Here is a 21470-nt window from a genome sequence, read left to right as displayed (position 1 = left end):
CATATTTTGTGTTTATATATTCTTAACATAAAAAAGAATTAAAATTATTTATTGATCCCAAACGTAGAATATTCGGAGAGCATTTATATTTATCTATAAATGAAGTGCCAAGTGATGCATATGTTGAGGTGTTCCATTGTTTTAATGCATTTATCTTTTACATTTTGTGCCATACATGAGTGGTGAGGGTTGCAAATTTTGCCTTGAATTATATTATTTTATCATTATGAGAATATTATTTTCAAGGAGAAAATTAAAATTTAGAAAAATAAGATTCTCAAAATAAAGTAAAGAAAATTTATTTTTGAATTTTACTTGTTGGGATACCATGATCAATGAAAAGTTATAACACCAATTTATTTTATATGAAATTAATTATTTAAACAAATATATTTAATAATCATCTATTCAGAAAATAAATTATAATATCAAAATATTTGATTTTGATTAATAATAATCAAAGTCACATTTTGATCAATTTTGTAAAAAAATATTTCTCCCTATATCTTTTAAAATAATTTTTTTTGTAAGTCCTCTTAATCATATTTCCTCTTGCATATTTAATTAAGAAATGCATTATCGTCCAGTTTTAGCAAATGATAAGATGATAAGTTCAATGTATCTTTGTCACATTAATTATAATTGTATGTACTCATTTTTCTAATCAAGAATTTCAAAAAAATATATAAGATGCCATGAAAATTTAACTGACAATTAATGGATAATGGTTAGAAATTATGAAATTTATTATGTAAGATTTATATATATTTTTTTTATATTAATCAAAGGAGCAACCGAGCAAGGACTCATGCAAAACACATTAAGATCAATTATAAATTCAACTCAATTATCAATGTCTTATAATACACATATACTAACGTATATAAAAATAGATGTTAAATTGCATAATCCCAAAAATAAAACAATTTCCTTATAAGTCAACAATTTTATAAGTATACTAACATTAAATTTCAACATAATTGTTTTTGCTCTCATCTATAATTAGTTGAACTTTATAAGCATCGAGTGTTATGTATGATGAGAGATATTAGATAGCATAAAAATTGAAATAAGAAAAGAAATAATATAAATTTTGATTCAACCATATTCTTCATATGTCTTAATGTGAGATATATTATAAAATTGTCACATATTTTAATTAGGACAAGCATGATCAAAGACAAGAAGAAAGTAAACCTTTATCAGTCCCAAATTGAGATGCTAAGATATATATATATATATATATATATATATATATGCTTCAAGAAAGGCACAACAAGATAGTATTATGAAATTTAAATGTTACCTTTTCTTTGAAAAATCCAAGCATTTAGAATTAAAAAAAAAGTGAATCTTGCAAATATTTTTTTTCCATATATAAAATAATGCACAAGAAATTCAGGTGTTTGTCATTTCTATGACATTTGCATGCTAAGTTTTCCATTGGCTACACTAATTGTTAACATAAAAAGCAGATAATATATATATATATATACATATATATATATATATATATATATATATATATATATATATAAAAGAGAGAGAGGACACTAATTGTTAACATAAAAAGCAGATAATACATATATATATATATATAGAGAGAGAGAAGATACTAGATAACAAATTAGTTGCCTTTATGATTTTATAACATAAGGAAAAATATAATGCCAAATTCCATAATCCCATACACAAGGATTTTTCTTCCTAGAAATCTTAATTTTATCATTTATTTACATAAATTTCTCAATATAATTATATTTAAGTATAACTATTTGAAGAATCCTACTTTTCCTTCCTATATCATAATCTAGAAGTTTGCCATTTTTCAATAATGGTACTATTAATATTATTTTGTATTATCTCATTATTAACATTGTAATAGATGCTACTGGTTTGTTAGGACAATTATGTGGGATTATAATGATGTAGATCTTAGTTGATGAAAGGAAGGTGTTAACTTAAAGTTGGAATAATATAGAAACATTGTAAAACCTAAATGTTTTAAGTTAAGTAGGATAAAGACAAAATATATAAAATGTAATTGCAATAGTAGGGCGGGTAGATATAAGAGGGAGATTAGGATGGATGACACTAAGATTGGTAAAAATATAAGTTCTCAGTGTTTAGGGATTTATAATCCAAGATGATGGAAAACTTGTAAAAAGGTGTCACAAATGGAATTAAGGTAGGTTGAATAAAATAGAGGGAGACTTTTATAATTTTATGTGATCATAAATAACTCTTAGATTAAATGACAAGCTTTATAGAGTGGTTATTAATTTAGCGATGATGTATAGGTTAGAATGATAGGCTGTTTAGAAACTAGATCTTAGAATGATAGGTTCTTAGATTAAATGATTAGGCTGTATAACTCAAAAGATGGAATTGATTGAGATGAGAATGTTGAGATGGATGCTAGATCTTACTAGGATGGACAATCAAACAATGATTTATTTGAAATAAATTGAGAGTAGCATCTATTGTTGGCAAGCTAGGGTAATTTATGATGGTACCAAACATGCTCTTATATGACTAGTAGATATCCTTTTCAAGTGAAGGGACAAAAACAAAAGGAAACCTTAGACATAAAAAACATTTAGCAAAATGATATATCTAAGCATAGTTTATCTAGTCTTTTGGTTCTTGATTGATTAACATAGAAAAGAAGGATTCATGTTAATTTTGCATTGGCATGACAATGGAAATATAAGTTTATGTCATCTAATTTTAATTAGAAATTGTTATAATTTTAAAAAAGAATTCCTTTATAGGTATATTTTTTTATAAATAACATCAAAACACGCATGGTTGGCATGAGTTTGTTTTTCATTTAAAACATGCTTGGTTTCAATGTAACTTTGTTGTATTAATTAAATAATTATTTCAGAATATAAAATTTGAATATTATTAATGATAACAATAAATTGGTTAGCATTATTTTAAAATTCACATGGTGTCTCGTTCCTTACTTTCTTTTGTAAGAATTTATAAAACTAATTAGAAAAGGGACACCGAAAGTTATTATTTTAACTAAAGAAGAAGGCGCAATCAACGTTATATGTCCTAACTTTTTTTGTGTCATAAGTCACAAGTTTGCTATTTTAGCAATTGGTATTAATTGTTTATGTAATTCTACATTCTTTTATTGTTAATGCTATTTGCATTGTATGACTTGTAGGTAACATTAACCTTTGGGGCATGCGAAATATAAGTTTATATCATCTAATTTGGATTTAAATTTAAATCATGAGTTTTTTTATAAATAAAAATAAGAAAATAGAGCTTAATTATATTTATTCACATGAAAAACTGGGAATTGCATGACTGTGATGAGGATGTTTTTCCACATATGACAAATATTAGTTTCAACATAACTTATTGTATTAACCATATAATTATCCATCCATCATTCTCATATTAAAATATCATTATTCATGAAAATAATTATTTGATATTATTTTTCTTAAAACAAATTAAAAGTAGTTTGATAATTCTATCTTATTTTTTAAGATTTATTATTAACAACCAAGAGGGACACTGATTAACCAAGAACAAGGTACCACAAATATAAATATTAATTGATTTGATTTAATATCCACCATATTTATCAATGTGCTATTTGTAATCATTTTTTAATTAATTTTGTAAAACAAGAAGAAAATAAAGAATTCATAGTCACAAAATCATAATATTTGTAAAAAAAAAAACTTGATTTTATTATTTACTTATGTTAACTAGAATTTGAATAAAATATACAAATTCAAAATTTAAGGGCATCATTTTTTCCGTGTAGGGCTTTTTCATGGGCTTTGTAATTCAACTCAAATGATATATTCTCCTGATATTTCTATATGCTGATCAATTGATTTATAAAAACGTATTTCTCTAATTCGTGTATTCATATTTACCAAAATGATATATTGAGATTGTGGAGATAATAATTTTGAAGATTTAGAGGCATCTTATGCTTTCCCCCACTAAAGTTGCCCTTAACGACCGACGAAACTCAAATGATGCAATTGCCCTTGTTGAGATGGAAAGATAACCCATTTTTATATTATATTTTTTGTCGGTACGCACAAGCAAAGGAGCCTTGAGCATCATGAGTTTGCTATTTTTGGCTGGCACTAACAGTGAGAAATGCTTTCCCTCCATGAGTTATTCATCTCCGAGAGATCGTATCATCCCATCTCGTGGCCACGCGTCGCTACATGCCCTATGCTCTCCCTCTAGGTCCACATTTTCCACCTTTGCCTTCTAATCAAACTTCAAGGAAATGCTTCATCTCTTTTCAGAATTTCCTTTTAATAGTGGTTGAAATGTAAAAGCATACACCACGAAAAGAATTAAAGCCAAAACACGTACCGATTTTTAATAGAGATAAACTGGGAAAATAAAAGTGATTTGGTAAATGCACAAACCACCCAAAGGATTAGTTTGGTCAATTCACCCACCTACATTTATTTGGTCCTTTCTTTATATATTCCCTTCTTTTTTTTTCTCTTTCTTATCAATTCTCAATCTTTTTCTCCTTTTTCAATCTCCACCGTTCTCCCTTTCCTTACATAACCTTCTTCCTCATTTCACCTTCGCCCTAGAGATTTCTAGGGCTCCTCCATACCCTAGCTTGAACAAAAGACGATCCTCGAGTCGACGATCTTTTGCTTCACAGCTTCTTCCATGGTGGGCGATGGCTGGAAGGGTAGGGAGATGGAGACAGATGAGTTTGTCATCAGATCAAGCGTTCGCCCCTTTTGTAAGTGAGAGCTTGAATTTTCCCTCAATTATCAACGCCATGTTCTTGATCTCCCCCGGACACTGCACTTGGCCTAACACAGAGGATAAGAGAGCCAGAACTCCTACTGCCCTTTTCACGAATCCACCGATGATCGGTGTTGGCGCGATGATTCGCCAATCTATGATCTATTGCCAACAAGGTCAAAAGGCATTCTTTTTTCAGTACCATAAAAATCTATTTTTTTTATCAAAGGCATATTTTTCGGTAATAAAAGAGCATGGTTCTGCACCACAAACTACTAACAACGCTCCTAAGGCTGCAACATCTCAAAGGAAAACATGTGGCCGAAGGCTAACTAAGAAGTGGGTTATTTCAATTAATTTTATTTGACTAATTCCATTATTCACCACTTCAATGGGTAACTTTGTGATTTATTAATTTTATTTTGTCGATTTCTGACCAATTAGGGATGATGCCATGCATAAGCTGGTCTTTTCAAGTGATACCATACCTGCCAGAGTTAAAAGTGGGATACTATGTCCGTGGGCAGGTTGTGAGCTTTGATTAATTATCTTAGTTTATTGAAGCATTATTTTATATTATGTTTCTTAATTTGATATACTTTTTCATTCAGATTTTTACTATGCGGCTATTTAACGGATTCTGGAATTTTGTGTGGTTGCTGCAATGCTGTGGTAAATTTGAGTCATGTAGTTTTATTATACTAGTTTTTATTTACTTTTTCTTCTAATGATATATTATATCACGTGCAAGTTAGCCCTTCACAATTCGAATCACATGCTGGCCAGGCTAAAAGGCTGCAAGCCGTGAGTTTTTCTTCACTAAAATTTCAGAAGTTTATTGTTTCAGTGATGGCCTTCCTAATTCTGTACTCATCATTCTCACATGTGATTTTCAGATACAATCACATCTTCACATTGGATGGTGTGTCACTCCATGATCTACCTATCTCCTTGTCTAAAGATCAAAAGCTGCCTACCAGCGAAACTGATGATCTTTGCAACATCTGTGAAGATGACGGTGATCTTCTCAAATGTGATCTCTGTCCCAGAGTTTTTCACAAAGGTAAAATTCTATCTTTTTCTTGTACGCATCATTCATAATTTTTTTCCCACTTAATTGCCCCTTGATTCTGTCATTCAATTTTCTCGCAGAATGTGTTGGGCTATCGAAAATTCTGAAGAAGATTGGTATTGTCACTGGTGTAAAAATTTGCGGCCGAGAGGAAAGCGCGGCGGTTGGAAGAACAATACACGTGCAACTTCAGAGGTTGCTGATGTCAAATCGTTCGAACAACGATGTGGCCATGTCATAACAGAGCAAGGAGAGTATGTCGGTGGATGCACTAGTTGCTGGTTGGTCAGTTCTCATGTGCATGAAACCTCATGTTAGCTAACTACGTGACTGTGTTTTAACTATTTTTTTTAAGCCTTCAATTTGATTTATTACAACGGTTTGGGTTTGCTCTCATGTTTATATCGCATTACGGAGGCCTTGAATTCAACAATTCGAAAAAGTTTGGTCCAAGTACTGTTCTGATCTGTGATCAGGTCAGCTGCACGCACTTCTTACGTTGCTAGTATTCACCAATCTTTCTCCATTGTTTACGAGTGAAAGAATTTTTTTCTTCATCATTATCTCAGTGCGAGAGGGAAATATCATGTTGGTTGCTTGAAGAAAAGTAATATAGTCGACTTAAAGGTACAATGTGGCTTTTTTTGTTTCTCTAGTATTTTATATGCTATTGCTTTAAAACAATCTTTTTTGTTTGTCAATTTGTGCAATAGGAGCTACCAAAAGGAGAGTGGTTATGCTGTGGTGACTGTAGCAGGATTCACAATCTTCTACAAATATTGCTTCATGTTGGACCATTGGGGATCATTTTGGCAGACTTAAAATTCTTTCTTGCAGAAGCAGAAAGACAAAGGCTTAAGAGCAAATCCCAATATTAAGTGGAGGTCTACTGAGACGAAGATTCTTCTTTCTAAGGCACTGGCCACTTTCCATGTGAGTGGATGTTTATATTATGACATGCCACTTGAACTGGAGAAATTATTCTCGCCATACTTTCTGTTAACCGCAAGACTATTTTTCTTGCAGGAATTATTTGAACCTATTGTTGATGAGGAGACAGGTCAAGACCTTATCCCTAAGATTGTATTCGGGTAATGACAAAGTGTTAGTGGATAAATTAATTTCATAATAATCCTTCCGTTTTTTTAAAACTAAATTTGCTGTTTTTCTATGTCCTCACAGAAAGAGCACAAGGGATCATGATTTTTGCATGGGATATATTGCGCAATCTTAATTGTAGAGTAAGAGCCTTTTATTTGAATTTAATCTTAATCCTTTCCTGAAAGCTCAAATTCATATCATCTTAAATTGATGAGAAAACATTGTAGGTCATCTATTGTGTCAGCTGGAATACTTCGTGTGTTGGGTGGTCAAGTTGCTGAACTCCCGCTCATTGCAACTAGGAGGGAATCTCAAGGACAAGTGAGTTTCGATAAATGCTTTTCAATTTCATCTTTTTATTGCAATTCTATACAAAATTTGCTATTGTCACTATAAATAATATAGTAATATTCTTGTCTTTTGATAGGGTTACTTGAGGCTATTATTTAATGCCATGGAAAGGATGTTGGCTATAGCGAAGGTAAAGCATTTTGTTATTCCTGCCACAACGGAAGCTGAATCAATCTGGATCAATAAGTTTGGCTTTTCCAGAGTCATAACCCAAGAGGTTAGGATTATTAGAGCAAACAAACCAACTTTTATTTTTTGGTTCTTATGTGGAGTCGTTTATTTATATATTTGTTATTACTTTAACAGCTTCAGGGGTTCGTCAAGGGTGTGCGCCTAATGTTCTTCGAAGGAACATCAATGCTGCATAAGTTAGTTCTTTCTGAAGTTGTTTTGTTGGGCCGTGTATTATTTTAAAGGGAGTTTGGAATCTGGATTACCCACTCCAAGAACCCAAGAAAAGAAGAGAGGGGAAAAAGAAGGAAGAATAGGAGGTGAAGTTTCGTAGTCAGTGCTTCAGCATAGCAAAGGTTTTTTTTACCTAAACTATAGAGGAGAGAGGTTGTGAGAGCTATAAAATTAGTCAAAAATAGCCGATGATGCTTCTCTATTACATGCGTTAATAGCTTTTGAGATTTCTAATGCTTTTGCCAAATATCAGAGTTTGGATCATGGGTTTTGTTTCATTTCTTCATTTAGAGATCTCTCGCAATTGTATCGATACAATGCTAAATTCACCATTTTGAATGATCAAAGTTTATTGTTTCTTTATATGTGTTAATTTCCTCTGAAATAGCCAATACATTTTTCATCCAAGAAATCTTAATTTTATCATTTAGTTATGTAGATTTTTTTTTAATAGAAAAATATTTAAGTAAAACTACTTCAAGAACCCTACTTTCTTTTCTTGGTCATGATGAATAAACTTGCCATTTGTAAATAGTGTTATTATTAAAAATTTGCACTACCGCATTAACATTGCATTAGATGCTGAAATTTTGTATGAAGCACTAGTCTTACTTGATAAAAGTAGGAAAAGCGTCTAACCTAAAATTTAATTTGGAAAAACACTTATGAAGCCAAGAATTTTAAGTTAAGGAGGGTAAAGATAGGGCGCCAAAAATGTATCCCCAACAATAAAGTGAGCAGAAATGAAAGAGGGTTTAGGATGGATAGTACTAACATGGCTAGAAGTAGATTGATTTGGTAACTAAGCTTTATAATTCGAGATAGTGAGGAACTTATAGAAGATGCAACGAATAAAATTTAGGCAGGTGGGATAGAATATAAGGGGGGTTTTGGTGTTTTATTTGATCATAGAATATCTCTTAAATATAAAAGTAAGATTTATAGAATGGTTTTTAAGCCAACAATGATGTACAATGAGAATGTTTAGCTCTTGAGAAACAACATACTTAAATTATATGCCTGGTTGAAATAAAGGTGAGATAGATGCTAGTCATTACTAGGAAAGACACAAATTAAATGAAGAATGATTTTATCTGAAAATAGATTGGGAGTGGTATCAATTACGGATAAGTTAGGAAAGAATCGATTAAAATAGTATCAACATGTCCTTAGATAACCGGTGGACACCCTCATAAGAAAAATGGAAGCTTTTCAAATCGTAGACAAAGGAAAAGATAGATCTAAAAAAATTTAGTAGAAATTTTACAAAATGATATGTTTGACTTTAGTTTATCTAGTTTCTAGTTCTTGATAGAGCAACCTTGAAGAAAAAGATTCATGCAACAAATCGAAAATAGTTAGGGCTAACAACTTCATTTCGTTTTTGTATTAAGTGGGATTGGAAATATAAGTTTATGCCATATAATTTTAATTAGAAATGGTAATAATTTAAAAATAAAAGAATTTTTTTATTTATTTTATTTATTTATAAATAAAATAAAAACAAGCATGGTTGGCATAAGTTTGTTTTTCATTTAGAACAGACATTGGCTTCAATGTAACTTTGTCGTATTAATTAAATGATTTTGTATTAATTAAAAATAAAAAAATTCATATGATTATTCCTCACTTTCCTTTTTTAAGAATTTATTAAAAATAAGTAAAATAATTCATTGAAAGTTATAATTTAATTAAAACCGAAGAAGAAGGTGCAATCGACATCATTAGTACAAATTTTTTATAAGTCATAAGTCACAAGTTTGCTATTTAGGCAATTGGTATTTTTTTTACTAGGGGTAACATTAACCTTGGGGCATGCAAAATATAAGTTTATATCATCTAATTTGGATTCAATTTAAATCATGAGTTTTTTTATAAATAAAAATAAGAAAAATAGCGCTTAATTATATTTATTCACATGAAAAACTGGGAATTGCATGACTGTGATGAGGATGGTTTTCCACATATGACAAATATTAGTTTCAACATAACTTTATTGGATTAACCATATAATTATCCATCCATCATTCTCATATTAAAATATCATTATTCATGAAAACAATTATTTGATATTATTTTTCTTAAAACAAATTAAAAGTAGTTTGATAATTCTATCTTATTTTTATAAGAATTTATTAGAAAGTGTGTAAAAAATTAGTAAGATTTATTATTAACAACCAAGAGGGACATTGATTAACCAAGAATAAGGTACCACAAATAGAAATATTAATTGATTTGATTTAATATCCACCATATTTTATCAATGTGCTATGATGTAATCATTTTTTAATTAATTTTGTAAAACAAGAAGAAAATAAAGAATTCATAATCACAAAATCATAATATTTGTAAAAATAAAAACTTGATTTTATTATTTACTTATGTTAACTATAATTTGAATAAAATATACAAATTCAAATTTTAATAGCATCATTTTTCTCCGTGTAGGGCATTTTCATGGGCTCTGTAATTCAACTCAAATGATATGTTCTCCTGATATTTCTATATGCTGATCAATTGATTTATAAAAATGTATTTCTCTAATTCGTGTATTCATATTTACCAAAATGATATATTGACATTGTGGAGATAATACTTTTGAAGATTTAGAGGCATCTTATGCTTTCCCCCACTAAAGTTGCCCCTACCGACCGACGAAACTCAAATGATGCAATTGCCCTTGTTGAGATGGAAAGATAACACATTTTTATATATTATATTTTTTGTCGGTACGTACAAGCAAAGGAGCCTTGAGCATCACGAGTTTGCTATTTTTGGCTAGCATTAACAGTGAGAAATGCTTTCCCTCCATGAGTTATTCATCTCCGAGAGATCGTATCATCCTAACTCGTGGCCATGCGTCGCTACATGCCCTATGCTCTCCCACCACCTCCACATTTTTCCCCTCTGCCTTCTAATCAAACTTCAAGGGAAATGCTTCATCTCTTTTCAGAATTTTCTTTTCTTCCATTTTTCTGAAAAAAGAAATAGGGGCTAAAATGTAAAAACATACACCTCGAAAATGAATTAAAGCCAAAACACATATCTATTTTAATAGTCATAAATTGGGAAAATAAAAGTGATTTGGTAAATGCACAAACCACCCAAAGGGTTAGTTTGGTCAATTCACCCACCTACATTTGGTTCTTTCTTTATATCTTCATTTTTTTTCTCTCTTCTTATGAATTCTCAATCCCTTTTCTTCTTTTTCTATCTCCATTATTCTCTCTTTTCCTTACATAACCATCTTCGCTCATTTCATCTTGGTCCTCAAGGTTCTAGGGCTCCTCCATACCCTAGCTTGAACAAAGGTGATCCTTGACTCGATGATCTTCTGCTTCACAGCTTTTTCCATGGCGAGCGATGTCTAGAAGGGTAGGGAGATGGAGATAGATGAGTTTGTTATAACATCCCGATTTTACCCCTTCTATAAGCGAGAGCTTGAATTCACCCTCATTTTCCAATGCCATCTTCTTGATCTTCCCGGACACGCACTTAAGCTAACACTGAGGCGAAGAGAGCCAGAACTTCTGCTGTCTTTTCCATGAATCCACCGGTGATCGGTGTTGGTACGATGGATCCTCAATCTATGATCTATTACCAATGCTTACTGATGTTTAACACAATAATAACTTACATAGCTTTTTGGTTTTAACTATTGCTTCTATTTAGCTTACATGTCAAAGATTATGTTTTGTTGTTATTTATTAATTTAATTGTTCATGTCTATCACATATTTTATAAGTGTTTGATGAAGGTTATTAACATCAATCTTAGTATTAGAGACGTCTCTTTCAATATCATAGACATTTATCTCAATGTCTGAAGAGGCCAATTCTATATTGTCAAGCCCAATTCTATATTGTCTGAAAAGCCCATTTCCATGCCATAATCATTTATGTCTATTTCAAAAGTTTCTGATTTTGTAGCATTAATTCTATAGAAAGTGTACCATGTAATCTTCTTTTACATATCAAAGCAATATACCTTTATAGAAAAGGCACCTAATTTTGGCACCTCTCATTTTGAAAAACATTTCTACACCAATGACAATTTCTTTTGTATTAGAAACTCATATATAGAGATGGGCACGGGCCGGTTAACCGTCCCGGAGGGCCCGACCCGCCGGGTTGCAGTTCACCGGCCCACCGACCCGGACCCGGCCCGGTGGGTATAGAACTCGCCGGGCGGGTTTGCCCGTCGGACCCGGCGGGTCAGGGTCACTGAAGCCGGGGCCCCGGAACCGACCCGGCTTCCATGTTGACCCGACGGGCCGGCCCACTCAATAAAAAAATTAAATAATTCAGAAAATTTAGGAAAAAAATAAAAAAAATTCAAAAAAGGGTTGGACCCGACGGGGCCGGGCCGGGTTGCAACCGGGTCGGCCTGGCGGGCCAACTCAGTAACCCGGCCCGTCTCTATGACGGGCGGTTCTGGAGCTGTCCGGCCCTCCGGGTCGATGACCCGGCGGGCGGTTCCGGGCGAACGCGGGCCGGGCAGGGTTGCCGGAAGGCCCGTGCCCACCTCTACTCATATATACACTAAAGACATCTTTTTTGTATAAGAGCCAAATTATACTATTAAAAAAACAACTTATTTTTATGCTTGCTTCAACACCAAAGAAACATGCGGCTGTGTCTGCACCAATAGAGGCTGTGCTAAAAGCGTCAACATCTGCATCAAAGCCATTTATTTTTATACAAAATTCACTCTTTGCTGGACGGCTATTTAGTGGATTATGGAATTTTGTGTAGCTATAGCAATGTGGTAAATTTTTGAGTCATATAGTTTTATTAGACTAATTTTTATTTTATTTATTTCGTATTTACTTTTTATTTTAATGATATTATATCACGTGCAAGTTAGCCATAAACAATTTGAATGACATGTTGATCAGGCTAAAAGGCGCAAAGACGTTAGGTTTCCTTCACTAAAATTTTAGAAGTTTGTTTTCTAGCGATAGCCATCCTAATTTTGTACTCATCATTCTCACATGTAATTTCCAGATACAATCACATCTTCACATTGGATAGCATGTCACTCCATGATTTAACCATTTCCTTGCCTAAAGATTTAAAGTTGCCTACCAATGAAACTAATGATCTTTGTAGCATATGTGATGATGGCGGTGATCTTCTCATTTGTGATCTCTGTCCTATAGTTTTTCACAAGGGTAAAATTCTATCTTTTTCTTGTACATATCAATCATAGTGTTTTTTTGTCACTTGTCATTCTGTTGAGTCACAAAATGTGTTGGGCTATCAGAAATTCTTGAAGGAGACTGGTTTATTCATTGGTGTATAAATCTGCAGCTAGAGGAAAGCCTAGCGGTTAAAAAAATAATACAAATGCCACTGCAGAGGTTGTTAATGTCCAACCGATTGAACAAATCTACCAGCAATGCAACTATATTATAACTAGCCAAAAAGACTATGTTGGTGGACTGCGTTATTTGTAGGTTGGTCAGTCCTCACATGTATGCAATCTCATTTTAGCTACCTACGTGACTTCATTTTAATTGTTTTTTAAGACTTCAATTTGATTTATTATAACGGTTTGGTTTTCATCTTATGTTTATATTACATTCTAGAGGTCTTAGCTTCAACAAATCAAAAAGTTTGGTCTATACAATGTTCAGATTTGTGATTAGGTCAGCTGCATGCACTTACTATGTTAGTAGTATTCACTCATCTTTCTCCATTTTTTTTGAGTGCAAGAATTTTTTTTTCTCTTTATCAATATCTCAGTGCGAGACGGAATATCATGTTTGTTGCTTGAAGAAGAGTAATATAGTTGATTTAAAGATACAATGTGGTTTTTTTCTCTAATATTTTATTTTGCTCTTGCTTTAAAACAAGTTTTTTGTTTGTCACTTCCTGTAAACATTGCTTCATGTTGAACCATTACCAATTGTTTTGGTAGACATAAATTATTTCTTATAGAAGTAGAAAAGACTCATCCACTGAGATGAAGATTCTTCTTTCTTAGGCACTTGAACTTTGGAAATTATTCTCATCATATAAAAAAGTTAATTGAAATACTAATTTCTTGTAAGAATTAATTTGACACTAATCCTTCCTTCTTTTTTTAAACTAAAATTTTTCTATCTTTTGTGTACTTGCAAAAAGAGCACAAGGGACCAAGACTTTTCTGGGATTTATTATGTAATCTTAACAGTAGTATAAGTGCTTTGTGTTTGAATTTGATCTTAAACTGTTGATAAAACATTGTAGGTCATATGTTGTGTCAGTTGGGATACTTTATGTGCTGGATGATCAAGTTGCTAAACTCCCACTTATTGCAGCCAGGAGGGAATCTTAAGGATAAGTGAGTTTGATAAATGCTTTTCATTTCATCTTCAATTGCAATTACATCTAAAATTTGCCATTGTTAATATAAATGATATGATATTATTCATGTCTTTTGATAGGGTTTGCTTACGACTGTTATATAACACCATGGAAAGGACGTTGGCAATTGCAAAGGAAATGCATTTCATTCTTCTTGCAGCTGCAGAAACTGAATCAATTTAGATCTAGAAGTTTGGCTTTATCAAAGTCACCCCCGAGGTTAGGATGATCATGCAAACAAACAAATTTTTTTTCCATTCCTCAGCTATTTTAAGGTGCTATTTATTTTTTTACTTATTTATTTATTTGTTATTACTTTCATAGATTCAAGAGTTCACCAAAGGTGTGCACCTAATATTCTTCGAGAGAACATTAATGATGTATAAGTTAGTTCCTTATGAAGGTGCTTTGTTAAACAGTGTAGTATTTTAAAGGGACACCAGACTTCAGAGTCCTACTCCAAGAACCTAAAAAAACAAGGAAAGATAACCCAAAAAAAAAAGAAATTAGGTGAAGTTTCGTAGTTAGTGCTTCAACAGAGCAAAGGTCTTTATTAAATGTGTTAATTTCTTCTGAGATGGTCAATGCTATTGCTAAATATCAAAGTTTGGATATTAGGTTTTGTTTCATTTCTTCATTTAAAGATCGCTCAGATTTGTATGGATACAATGCTGAATTCTGCATTTTGCATGATGAAAATTGCTTGTTTCTTCCTGTGAAGAGAGTGAAGTGTTGAATTCCATAATTTGAAAGCCATTTGTAATATTTCTTTGTATATGCTAATTTCTTTTGAGATAGCCAATATTATTCCTAAATATTAGAGTTTGGATATTGGGTTTTGTTTCATTCCTTCATTCAGAGAACTCAAATATTTGAATATATAAAATGCTAAATTTTATGTATTAGTGATGAGGGATGTTTGTTTCTTCATTTTTAAAGAGTTCAAATGTTTATTTTCATAATTTGAGACCATTTGTTACTCTTCTTTATATGTTTAATAGATCTTGAAAAAGCCAGTATTATTGCTAATAAAGCCATCTGATTTATTTTTCTAATTGGGAAAACAATGGTAAATTTTACATTTTGGGTAATGGGGTTTTGCTTGTTTAAGAATTTGAGATCAATGTTATGTTTATTTATATGTTTGATTATGTTTTAGAAAACAAATACCTTCGTGATTGTTTTGAGGAACATTGGATCTCCTTTTTATAGGGAAGATAGAAATGAAGGGAACTATCACTGAAATTTTTTTAAGCAAATTGTGTCTTTGGTACTGAGTTGACTAATGCATTGGGATTCAAATTTTTTTATTGGAGTTTGATAACCTTTTGTTCGTTGAGTGCCAAAATTGGTGTCCTTCAATTCCATTTCAATAGTTCTTCCTATTACATTTGTTTCCTTTGGATCTTTCTTCTTCTTCTTCTTCTTCTTTTTTTGTGAAAATATGTGTTGAAGTTTCCATTCTTTGTGCCAATTAAGATCTTTGTTGAATTAACAAACTACGTAATCCCCAAGTTAAAATAGTAGTAATGGTATCAACTATGAATGTAGTCCTAGGCTATAATGCTTTTGAAATTTTCTAGGGCATTAGCACTATTCCCTATAGTAACCTTTCTTCCAATTGGAAGGACTATTGGTTCTCTCCTGCGTGCCATGCTCATGGTCATCTTCCGTGTTATTTCACCCAAAGAAGCTTATGTTGCAATTGACCTCCCTATATTGGCTACCTCTTTGGAACCATGGTTGTTAGCATCTATGTTGAAAGGGCTGATATGTCCAAAGGTAAACTTTTATGTTGGACAAACCAAGGTGGTAAGGAATTGCTACCTTGGCTCACCAATTTTACGTGTAAAAATCAGGAGTTGAATCCCCTTGTGTAGGTTGAAAGCACCTTAGCCTATTGGTACCGAGCCCCATGTGTATGATGAGGGCACGTGATACAATTAGAAATCCCACACGTGCTTCTGACACGTGGCTTGTCCATATTTGCCAAAACAAAACAAAAAAAATATTTATAAACTCTAAAATGTTGCAGTGTATATTTCTTTTTAACATAAACAAATTAAAATTATTTATTGATGACAAATTAGATAATTCGGAAAGCATTTAAATTTATATATATGAAGTTTCAAGTGACGCATATCTTGCGATATTCCATTGTTTCAGTGCATTTATCTTTCACATTTTTTTAAAAAGCCATTTTGTGGCATTGACATGAGTGTTGAGGGTTGCAATTTCTGCCACGCATTCTATTATTAAAATATTATGAGAATATTAATTATTATAATATTATGCGAATATAATTTTCAAAGAGAAAATTAAAATTCAGAATAATAAGATTCTAAAAATATAGCAACGAGAATATGTTTTTGAGTTGGGATACCATGATCAGTGAAAAAGTTATAACACCTATTTATTAATTTTAAAATTTATTAATAAATGCCTATTCAAAAAATGAATTCTTAATATTAAAATATTTGATTATGATTAATATTAATCAAGTCAAAGTTTGGTCAATTTTAAAAAAGTTTCTCATTAACAATTTTTCAAAATCATTTTTGATATGTCCTCTCAATCATGTTTTCTCTTGCATATGGTATTCAGAAATGGAATATCACTAAAATTAAATGTCAACATAATTGTTTTTGTGCTCATCTATAATTAGCTGAAATTTGATGTGAACTCTGTTTTTTTAGTGAAGTTGAGCAATAATTGACTGTTAAGTATTATGAGAGAAAATAAATAGAATACAAAAATTGAAAAAATAAAAATAATGAAAAGTTTGATCTCAACCATGTTCTTCATTTCTTAACGTGAGATATATTTTAAAATTTTCACATATTTTATAAGAAGGGAAACATTTATAAGCCCCAAATTGAGATGTTAAGATACATACTTCCAAGAAAGGCCCACCTAAAAAAATTCCAAGCATTTAGAATTAAAAAAAACAAAATAAAGTGAATCTTTCAAATATTTTTTTTTCACATATAACATAATGCAGCCGAAGTTCAGGTGTTTGCCATTCCTATGACATTTGCATACTAGTTTTCCAATGGAGCCACTAATTGTTAACAAAATAAATGAGATACTTAAAAAAAGTTTGACTTTCACAAACATAAAATCAACACTTTATACAAGAATGCCAGAAATAACCCTATAAATCATTCATTTTATAATTTTTTTCTTGCAATATATTAGATACACGTACAAAAAAAAAAGCTAAAAAAACATAAAAAAATACAACTACTTGGAGAATCATACTTTCCTTGTGTGATAATCTAGAAGTTTGCCATTTCTCAAATAGGGAAGTTATCAAATAATAGAGAAATATTTTAAAACCTAAGTGTTAAGTAAGATAACAATAGAATATATAAAATGTAATTGCAGTAATAAGACAAGTAAATATAAGGGAGGATTGAACTTTGTTTGTTTTTAAGAACATGGTGGTTTTCGTATCCATTATATTTTCCCAGTTAAACATTTGCTTATATCAGTCAGATTTTCGCAACTAAACATTTATTTGTGTCTGTTGCATTCTCCCAATTAAACATGTGCTTGTTGAGTTCATTACCAAGATGGACCTTGCTATGGTAAAAGTTCTTGTACTGAATCTGGCTACCTAGTGTCTACAGCTTAAGTGGGAACTCAAACATTGCACCCTGTCCAGTTGTCATGACTGAGATCTAAACTCAATCCAAGTACATTTAGGATTAACCTGTGACTGAGAGAGCTGGTAATAATCATCCTGCACAAGCATGCGCCTTCGAGCTTGTATTAATATACATGATTATGAGTAAAGATGCCACACTATCTATACAGAAGCACTATCTATACAGAAGCAGTGTGAGTTTATGGTGATTAAAAATAAATAAATAAAAATACAAACATGAAAATAAAAAAGGGAAAAAAAAGAAGAATAAGTACAAATAGGAATACAATAAGTTTAGGCTTGCATATACATCTGAGCATGAAAGGGGCTGGCAAAATAAACAAGGCGTCTGGTGGCACGTCACTGTGACTTCATGTTCTTGCAGGTGGCTTGGTAGGGTTTGGCAATCAAATCTCAATCTTGAGAACTTCGGGTGGAGTCCAACCGATCAAGTACTGGTACCGACCAAGTGGCTGGGTTGGAAGCCTTGAGCAGAAGTCCCAGACCATAAGAACATGTGGCTCGAACAATCAGATCAAGTGATCTGCTCATTTTGCCCACTAAGATCGAGAATACCTGGAGAAGTTTAAAATGTTAAGCCATTGAGAGCTTTTTCTTTTCATTTATTTTAGTTCTTCAAACGTTATGAATAACAACTGGCCATTATTTTAAGGAAAAAACCTGCAAGAAGTACGGGGCTACAGATCGCTGATCCTCTAAAAGTGGGAGCATGCTGCAAGCAAAGTAAATTGCATTTGCTTGTATTGATGGCCAAGGAGCATCAAATGCCTGTGTAGAGAGCCATCAATAGTTAATTATTAATCCAAGAGTTCAAACTTTTCGACTGATCTCAGTTTAAAAATAAAAATATAAATAGACCTGGATTGTTGCCCCTAGGTAGACATCAGCCCTCATGGATGAGATCTGACAGAGGTGCCTTGATAGGTTCCTTATGAAATCTTCATAGTCACCTCTGATGCACCAAGAATTTGGAGTCCAGTGTCATTTTCCAGGTGGAAAGGAATAATAAAACGGGTATAATACACTTAAAGAATCCATTATTAACCTGCGGTCAGAGTTGAAAAAATGCCTGTTGAAGATCAAAGACAGGCCATCTACTTCCATCAGTGGTGCCACTTGTTTGAGGGTGTTCTACTCATTATAAAACATGGACCTGTTTTTTTAGTTTTTTGAAGCAGGAATGGAATAAATTAAAACAACAAAATAAAATCGATATATGTATATATATACCCGACAGGCTTTGCGAACACTTAGATCATCATCATGGAGATGAAGAATTAGTCGGGGAAAGGTCGTATGCACCTGTAGGGAGCAACAAATTTCACTTGCAATGGATGAACAATGTAAAATACAATCACTTCTAACAAGCTCTTCATACACAACTAAAGCAATTGTAACAAGATCCAAGATTAACCTTTGTTCTACCATGAAGAATCACAAAACTAAGACAGCAAGTGGTTCTTTAATTACAATAGTAACTTAACGAAATAAGAGTAAAGCAAGCTTAACACAATCTGGAGTATGGACTGTTCTGGCTGACGAAGTGATGGACGATTATCAGAAGCCAATCTCAATATCTATATTTTTAAGTGTGGAATACCTGGTAGTCCCACATCAGCTAATTTGGGGAAAAAATGAATTTTAATATGCCATCCTATTAACTTAAAACTTTTGGTTGAATTAGTCCCAATAATATGTTTGTTTTCCATGTAATGTGGTATCAAAAGCTAGATTGTGAAGAAAGAAGACAAATCTTGGTTTTGGCAACTGTAGTAGCGGCAATACTACGATGAGGTTGTGCAGCTGCAGGTGGCACTGTTTAGTATAATAGAAGCTTTTGGAAAGAATTTGCATTTGCCATGGAGATTTCATGATGAAATTAAAACAATTAATGTTCGTTTAGATGGTGCTAACTACAGATATTGGTTAATTTTCAAGGAAAAATGTGGATATTTACCGATGCCTATTTTTTACACAATGCAAGATAATTCTGCAAAAGCTTTGTCTAATCACAAACAAACCAATGCGAAAATCATCACATGGATTAGCAACACTATTACATAGGGCATTAGTCTTCAATTATTAAATTGACTGCTAAAGCCGCATAGGATTTTTTAGCAAATTTATACATGCATGATAAATTATGCCAAAGAATATCAATTACGAGGACAAAACTAGCTGCTTGCCAAAGTGACTCGTCCATTCAAGAGTTTAATACCAAATTAAGTATGTTGTGAGATCAAGTAGCACTTAGCCTATTGAATTGCAAGCAAATCCGACCTTACTCAAATATAGAGAAAAGCAACATTTAACTCAATTATTAGTGGTATTAAGAGGATTTTGAATATGTTAGGGATTCTCTTACATCGCATGCCCTTGCCTACTGTTGTTACAATTATGAGTGAATTAATTGCAGAAAAGACTTGTTTTGACACTTGTCTCCCATCTCTGGTATTAGTAAATCTCAAATTTCTTAGTTCTGTTGTTGTCACTAATATAGGCTTTATTCAACTCGCAACAAAACCTATGTCTAAAAGCACTTCAAATGAGTGCAACTATTGCCGTGAGAAAGGGCATTGGAAGAATCCTTGTGCACAACTTATAAGGGTAAGGTCGTTGTCAAGCTCGATCGTAAAGATGTGCTCACCATCAATCTTGTATTGTATATCTATTGAATAACACATATTTTTAACACTTGGTCAATTGATTTTAGCACTAACAATCATAAGATTCTTTTGTATCTACTTTGGCGCACTTACTCTTCGTTGATAGATAATCCCAAATTGATGGCTCTATTATGCCCTTCAAGGGATCGTTATTCTTAATTTATCTCACCTTAGTCCTGATCATATTCTACATGTTCCTAACAATTCCATAAATGTTCTGGGGTGAAGCTCTTTTAATTGCCATGTATCTTATTAACCATATTCCTTCGACTTTCACTTTTAGTTTTTTTCTTTTTCATACACTGCCAGGTTTTTTTTTGGTAAAATGAACCATAAACATGAGATAGATAAGAAAGTTCTAAATTCTTCACTTATTATGATTTACTACTACACAATACTATATAATAAATCACAAGAGGAAAAATATAACATGGAACCTTCCAACCGAATTCCTCCATTTAAGAAATTGGTTCTCTCCCCCATTTAGGGTATTTCTAACAAATCTTCCTAACATATTTAGCCCACTTTCCCAATCTATTTACAGCTCATTCACACCTCAACACTTTAACTTCAGCTGAGGAATACATGTCTTCCATTCCAAATTTGAATACAAGACTATGAAACTTAATTTGTTCAGCTTTTTGTAGGAACATCAGCTAATTGATGTTTCGATGGAACACAGGACATTGAAACTGTTAAGAGTTATGTTATACTTTATAGTTGGTTAATGGGCCATAATGCGCCCATTCCACAAAACCCTAATATTTCTCCATATATATCCTTGTACTCCTTTACTAATGAAATATACAAACTATTTCTCGCTATCTTCACATGGTACCAGAGCCCTGGGTTAAACCCTAGCCGCCACCGCCACCGCCACTCCAAACCCTAACCTTCCACCCGCCGTCGCCACCTTTACCGCCAGCCGTCGTTCATCTCTTGCCGTTCTTGTTGGTTTATGGGCACCTGGTGATGTTCCTCAGCTCTCTCCAGTGATGCCCTTGTCTCGTTGTTGAAGGATTTGTCTTTTTGTTGTCATGTCTTCGTCTCATGATTCTTTAGTTAAGAATCTCCATTGTACCTCGCAAAAG

General features: G+C 32.4%; 1 protein-coding gene and 1 pseudogene across 5 annotated transcripts in view; one reads left to right on the top strand and one right to left on the bottom strand.

Moving 5' to 3' along the window:
* The first annotated feature begins 4693 nt into the window (after window positions 1-4693).
* On the top strand, window positions 4694-14014 carry LOC120257600 (annotated as a pseudogene).
* A 3775-nt stretch (window positions 14015-17789) lies between these two features.
* The window catches only part of LOC120257599 (protein SHOOT GRAVITROPISM 6), a 62375-nt gene continuing 58694 nt past the window's right edge, over window positions 17790-21470 (bottom strand). For 4 of the 5 annotated variants that reach the window (XM_039265035.1, XM_039265036.1, XM_039265037.1 and 1 more), the window contains 5 exons: window positions 18944-19015; window positions 18759-18844; window positions 18572-18665; window positions 18374-18481; window positions 17790-18268 (listed from right to left, as the gene is read on the bottom strand). In XM_039265035.1, coding sequence (XP_039120969.1) covers window positions 18107-18268; window positions 18374-18481; window positions 18572-18665; window positions 18759-18844; window positions 18944-19015 — 522 coding nt within the window. In that variant the 3' untranslated portion in view covers window positions 17790-18106. Of the gene's footprint in view, window positions 18269-18373; window positions 18482-18571; window positions 18666-18758; window positions 18867-18943; window positions 19016-21470 lie in introns of those variants that run through there. The other variant, XM_039265038.1, reaches the window with a different exon arrangement.

Source organism: Dioscorea cayenensis, unplaced genomic scaffold (genome assembly GCF_009730915.1).
Source record: "Dioscorea cayenensis subsp. rotundata cultivar TDr96_F1 unplaced genomic scaffold, TDr96_F1_v2_PseudoChromosome.rev07_lg8_w22 25.fasta BLBR01002221.1, whole genome shotgun sequence".
NCBI classification, from domain to species: domain Eukaryota; kingdom Viridiplantae; phylum Streptophyta; class Magnoliopsida; order Dioscoreales; family Dioscoreaceae; genus Dioscorea; species Dioscorea cayenensis.
This window is presented reverse-complemented; position numbering and strand designations above follow the sequence as displayed.